This window comes from Myzus persicae, unplaced genomic scaffold (assembly GCF_001856785.1).
Source record: "Myzus persicae strain clone G006 unplaced genomic scaffold, MPER_G0061.0, whole genome shotgun sequence".
Lineage (NCBI taxonomy): Eukaryota > Metazoa > Arthropoda > Insecta > Hemiptera > Aphididae > Myzus > Myzus persicae.
The window spans coordinates 1-6,974 of NW_019101732.1; the positions used below are offsets into that span (position 1 = coordinate 1).

Here is a 6,974-nt window from a genome sequence, read left to right on the forward strand (position 1 = left end):
AACAGTAAAAATAACATCCATGAGTTTTTAACACGTGTGTGAAGTTGACCCCCCATATCGGGCAAATCGATCCTGACCAATTGTAAGTTAAAGATATTCATTTGTAAGTATTTGTAAATTGGTTTTCAGAATTTGTAAGTTGGTCCTCACTGAGATATCTACAGCCCTAGATATTAACCACCAGCCCCCCCATATCGGCCGAATTCATCCGGACCAATTGTAAGTTAAAGATATTCATTTGTAAGTATTTGTAAGTTGGTTTTCAGAGTTTGTAAGTCAAACCCCTACCCTCTGTGGGTAAATATAAGTGGCAAAATATCCTAATACCGTTATTTGTATTTTTTAGTCATTGCTTATAAAAAAAAAAATAATAATAATAATAATATTCGGTACGTACTATAATAGTGATATTATCTATAATTAGAGCCATTTGATATTTAAAATTAAAAAATAAAATTTGTTATAACTATTCTGTGCAAAATTGTTATTCTCTAAAAAAACAAAAATATTAGACATCATAAAACTGGTAAGTAATACTAAAGGGAAACACCCCAAAGCTAACACCATAAGCACGAAAAATATTCAAAGAATTATTAAAAAAAAAAAATTTAGTAACTAAATAGAATATTTAAATAATGTATTACATTGTAGTTAATTATATGATCATTTTTCATTATTAATAGGTTTTAGAGCTTCCGGTAAATATAGTCATCTTGAAAATACAACGAAAATTTCACAAAATTATGCAGGAAAGGTTTGGTTGAAACTTGGAGATATTAGCAAGATAATAACAATTAATGGAGATATGTACAATTTAAGAGGGGTAATTGCTTTTGATGGATCGGCAAGACAATTAAGACAATCATACGGCCATTACATAGCATATGGTTTGAGATCAAAATGATCAATGGCAATGCTATGACGATTTAAAGGATCAATCATTTAGTCAAAAGGATCGATGAACAAATTTTTTTTTTGGTGGTTACAAATGATTACAAATGATATTACATAATTTGACATTAATTTCCATTTATAAATCGTAAGTGGCGGGGCCAGGGTAACTAACCTTAATTCAATGGCAATTCAATGTAATTTTTAATGTAACCGAGGAAAACGTGATCTGCTGAGTGTAAAATATGTCATATTACACACTTCTAAAACGGAGACAATACATATGGGTACCACGTCCTCTTACTACCTACTTAGAAAAAACAAAAAAATGAAGCAAAAACAAGAATGTTTAAGAAAGACCAGTTTTAAACAAAATTTTAAATTTTAAAATTTATAAAAATTGAAATTTATTTATTAATTGTTTATTAATTTAATTTTTAAAAACATTTTATGAGACTTTAACTTATAGACAGTCTTAAAACAATATGAACAGTTAGACATCTAACCTCACATTTCCACAGCACATTACTCCGATATAACTTCATTATTATTATTATTTGGTACACATACCTACAACGATTTTTTTTCAATAACATTACAATTAATATTACTAATTTAAGGTATTATAAAAGTACTTACCTCTGTTTTCACTGTTGTAATTCGTCACTACCCTCTCTTTAAAATGCATTACAGCTGCAACAACTTCACTTGGCTCAATTAAAGGTTTTCTTCCAACCATTTTTAAAATGTACTTTAATATATTAGTTTAACAAAATTGCTCAAACAATCACAATATTTAAAATAGTATAGACTGCAGCTGACAGTTGTTATACGAATGACTGGTATAAGCAAAATGAATTAATCCCGATACCAAAATTACTTAAATCGATATAAAAATAGACACAATACCNAATAATAATAATAATAATATTCGGTACGTACTATAATAGTGATATTATCTATAATTAGAGCCATTTGATATTTAAAATTAAAAAATAAAATTTGTTATAACTATTCTGTGCAAAATTGTTATTCTCTAAAAAAACAAAAATATTAGACATCATAAAACTGGTAAGTAATACTAAAGGGAAACACCCCAAAGCTAACACCATAAGCACGAAAAATATTCAAAGAATTATTAAAAAAAAAAAATTTAGTAACTAAATAGAATATTTAAATAATGTATTACATTGTAGTTAATTATATGATCATTTTTCATTATTAATAGGTTTTAGAGCTTCCGGTAAATATAGTCATCTTGAAAATACAACGAAAATTTCACAAAATTATGCAGGAAAGGTTTGGTTGAAACTTGGAGATATTAGCAAGATAATAACAATTAATGGAGATATGTACAATTTAAGAGGGGTAATTGCTTTTGATGGATCGGCAAGACAATTAAGACAATCATACGGTCATTACATAGCATATGGTTTGAGATCAAAATGATCAATGGCAATGCTATGACGATTTAAAGGATCAATCATTTAGTCAAAAGGATCGATGAACAAATTTTTTTTTTGGTGGTTACAAATGATTACAAATGATATTACATAATTTGACATTAATTTCCATTTATAAATCGTAAGTGGCGGGACCAGGGTAACTAACCTATTGAATTACATTCTTATACAATTTAAAGTTAAGTTTATAATCTAGGCAACCTCATAAGCTCTTTATTATATTTTTATTTTAAAGCGTGTTATGAATATTTTAAAATTATAAATTGATTACAAATACCTATACCTATGACGATAAATAAGATCAATTGTGATGTTAAATACTTAGTCAACATATTATTGTTTATACATTATTAATTACGAAAAATACTATAGTTGTTCAGTGGCGAAACTAGGGCTAACATTTTTGGGGGGGGGGCTGTAGCCCCCACCTAATATTACATGAAAAGTAACCCGTGGGGCGATGCCCCCACACCCCTATATTCACATAAGAATATAAAAAAATCATACAAAAATATTTATATTGATTTACTCAAATTTAATAGTATAATATACTAGTATATTATACTAAACTGTGGTAATTAAAATAAAAATTTCCAGACTACAATATTAGTTTATATTACTCACAAACACATGAAAATGATTGAGCAAATATTTTTAAAACGCTATAATTAGTGTATAAATGACATTATTAATATTTAATTACAAATATATACTTTTAGTATAGGTATTAGGGTATACAACACTTTATAATATACACTGTGCCTACATAGTACCTACTTATCATTAAAAAAATCAAGTAGAGATTATAGAAATATATATTCAAAGTTTAAATATATAGGTGTAGGTAGGTTTATTGAAATACAGTATAACTTATTTCTTTTCTTATTTTGTTTTAGACCTAAAAGCCTGACAAAATTACGCATACTTAAGATAATCAGATTTAAATTCTGTACAGATATTTGAGTTGATCAACCTTTTTTCTAGGTTATTCTGAAAATCGATTTTTGATATTTCTTTAAAAACTGTTCTTAATTGTTAGTTTAGTTTTTAAATTTTTTGATTTACTTTAGAATCTTTTTCAAGAAAGTTAAACAGTTATTCTAAAATCGACTTCCACAATAACCTAGAAGAAACGTCAATCAATGATTTTACAGAATTGAAATCCGATAGTTTTGAGTTGACGTATTTTTGTAAGGTTTTTAGTTCTAGATTGATTAAAATTAGTTTCATTAAAAAAAAAGTAAGAAATACAGATTAATTTTTAAAGATTTATTATATTTTAGGAAACAAATGAATAATTTATTTTGAGGGGTATATTACAAGTTTGGGGGGGCTAAGCCCCTCCAGCCACCCCCCCTAGTTGCGCTTATGTAGTGGTTACTTATTTGTATTTATTTAAGTATACTTCTATGTCCTGCCAAATAGTTAAACAATATGTTGACTATAAGCAGTCTTGTAAAGTATTCGAATACAAGTATTTGAATACTTGTATTTAAATACTTTTTGAAGTATTTATATGGTATTCTAAATACAATTTTTTTTATGTATTTTTTTAGTATTTTGAATACTTTTTAAAAGTATTTTTAACAAAATTTAAATACTTAGGTATTTATATTGTTATAATAACCTATTTACTTGGAACCTTGTTTTAAATTTTCAATCCTTAGCTATAAAAGTTGAACATTTTATACATTTTTAACTACAAAATAATTTGTTGATGATTGTTGTCGAAATTCGATGTTTAAATGCTTATAATTTATAAATAAACCAAAATCAATTTTGTAGAAATTCAATTTTGCGTAAAAATTCCTGTTTTTTTTAAAATTTTTTATATGTTCCTCGGCGCTTTTGAAAACTACTGATAATTTTAAATTTTCGACCTCCCCAATGCACTAACTAGATTCATTTTCCCATCGAACTAGATACTGTTGAAGAAAATCAAAGCAGTTTTACTCCCCCTAACGGTGATGACCGACGCAAAAAACAAACGCATCATTATAAAATCAATGCATTCTCATTGCTCCGTACCAGCATTTTTTCTAAAGTGTCTGAATAAGGTTTTAAATTCAACGTTCTATATACATTTACTTGCAATAATTATAAAAATAATTAATGTTATACTACAATATACAAATAATATGTTATATAAATTATAAGCGTTTAAATTTCAAATTTTAAGTATCGTAAATTTAGTTACAATTAATTTCTTTCATTTTCAATTTTAGGTTTAGTTGTTGCAACTAATCCTGTATGGTATGACATTAGCTGTTACCTAAATGGGCGTATGAATGGTGCAGCATTACATACATTTGTATATCGTGATGCTAATGGCATTAGAGACAGATTAGGCCTTGTTTCTGGTCAGAACGATAAAAAGAACAGTTTAATGACAGAAGGAAATAGTTCACATGATGATGGTAAATAAATTAAATATTATGTCAAGTTCGATGATTTTTAGTGACTAATTCACGAAAGGTTGCAACTCAACAGTAGAGTCCTAATTTACAGTTATGACAAATAAAAAAAATTAACAATTATAAATTAAATAAGTTGATTTATTCTATAATATTTAAATTTTTATTCTTTTTGGAATTAAATATTACAAAAATAACAATAGACTTTTTCATAAAGTAGTAATTTATAATAGGTGCCCCAAATAAAATAAATCTGTATTATTGCAAATAATATTAAATAGTACGAAACAATTAACTCATTTTTATAATAATTATAATTTGTTGATATTGTAGTGTCATGATTTTTTTTTTAAATAAAATACATTTTTTATTTATTTTATTAGACACGACTAACAATACTTATTAAAATGTCTCATACTCTGATTAGGTAACATAACGATTTTCAATAATGTATATAAGTAAGTAGGTATAGGTATTGGCATACATCCATATATTATTTTAAATATGGAGTGGTAATAACTTGGGTCAGTATTAATCGGATATTTTTCTAATAGAATTAAATATATAATTAAAAAAAGTATGAAAACAAGAATATTATGTTTGAGTAGGTAAATAATTTGTATACATTGGATCCTAAATAAATTATCAAAATTTACCTAAAGTTAGGTTTTAATAGTTTTTTAAAATTAATTTGTAGATGATTCTAGTGACGATAATAGTGATATATCAATAACACTTCCATCGAAAAAAATTGTATTCACGTTTTCGCCTGATGAATGGAAAAGTTTAGCTCCGGAAGAAATCCGTTACAAAAGTAACGATAAAAAACGCTCTGCACAAAGTTCAAGAATATACCATATACTGCCAAAAAAGGAATGGACACCATTATTAGCTGAACATTTTTGGGAGCATACTCAGCTACCTTGTTGTCTCTCTTTTCGCCGAGCAAAAGTACATCCATATGGTAATTTTTATATAAAAGTTGTCGGAAAATGTACTATATGTGACTCATATTTCGAAGGTATTGTGTACGAAAGGCCTTCAACAGCTGCAAGGTATTCTTAAACATATAATTGATTTTATTATACCAATTTTATTCCATTATTTTATTATTTTGAAAATAAATTTAAAGTAACTTAATTTGTATTTATATTTATACTAATTTTTTCAGAGTTCTAATGGAAGTTTCGTACACAGGTAATTTCAACGAAGTGCATAAGGCGAAGAAACGTCGCATGATTGGACCTGCACAATCAAAAGCAATTGCAGCTATGATTAATGACGGTCGTTCAAGCGAGTCATTTCGAGAGACAGAAGCAGTACGGTTGATGAAAATAGGTAAAAATTGAATATTAATATTATTAATATAACTGTATTATTTATCATACTTTAAATGTTCATAATTTTTTGATCTAATTAATGAATATCCAAAAATATTTAAAAATATTTTAATAAAATTTTCTCAAAAAAATTATTAACCTCTTCGTGCACAAGGGTATCATATGATTAATGTACCTACACTTATTTATAATTAATACAAAAATAATATTTAAAAATAATAATTAATAAAAATTAATAAAAAAAATGATTAAAAATTAATATTTAAAAATAATTAATACAATCACGTAATATGTTAATATTTAATAAAAAAAAATAATCGACTAAACGTTACTTAATAAAGAAATGCTATAAGTACTCAATAAAAAAAGTTTTGGATGAACAAAATAAATCTAAATAGAAGTAAAAATGATTAATTAAATAATAGGTAGGTACAATTTATAAATTTAATTCAAAAAAGCGGGTAAGTGGATGTCGCTCTGCTGTACATTAGGGGGTGGGATGGACCACGGTCATAGAGTAGGTTACTATAATGTGTTTGTTAAATTTGAATGCAATGATAGGCATCATTGTATACGAAAAACGATTCTGAACGGAGATGATTTGTCAGTCTAGGATATATTATATTTAAATATTGTTATTATTTTATTTTAACGCGTGAATTTTGATTTCGAGAAAATTTAAACAACTGTAAAATTTTTTTGATTGGATAATCCTCAATTTTTTTTATAATTATTCTAAGCTTAACTTATGGACAATCTTGAATTAAATTTTCAAGTCTTAGCTTTAAATGAAAAATTTTTTATTAATTTTTAACTTCAAAATAATAAGCAAATATTCACGATTTTGATGAATTTTGTCAATATTT

General features: G+C 26.1%; 1 protein-coding gene across 1 annotated transcript; it reads left to right on the plus strand.

Moving 5' to 3' along the window:
* Window positions 1–683: 683 nt before the first annotated feature.
* On the plus strand, window positions 684–6,106 carry LOC111030304 (the record flags this gene model as incomplete). The annotated part of the gene is made up of 6 exons (XM_022309728.1): window positions 684–887; window positions 2,120–2,323; window positions 3,425–3,544; window positions 4,580–4,771; window positions 5,463–5,823; window positions 5,940–6,106. Coding segments are annotated over 6 exons (1,248 nt in total), but the record flags the coding sequence as incomplete, so codon positions are not given.
* Window positions 6,107–6,974: the final 868 nt, after the last annotated feature.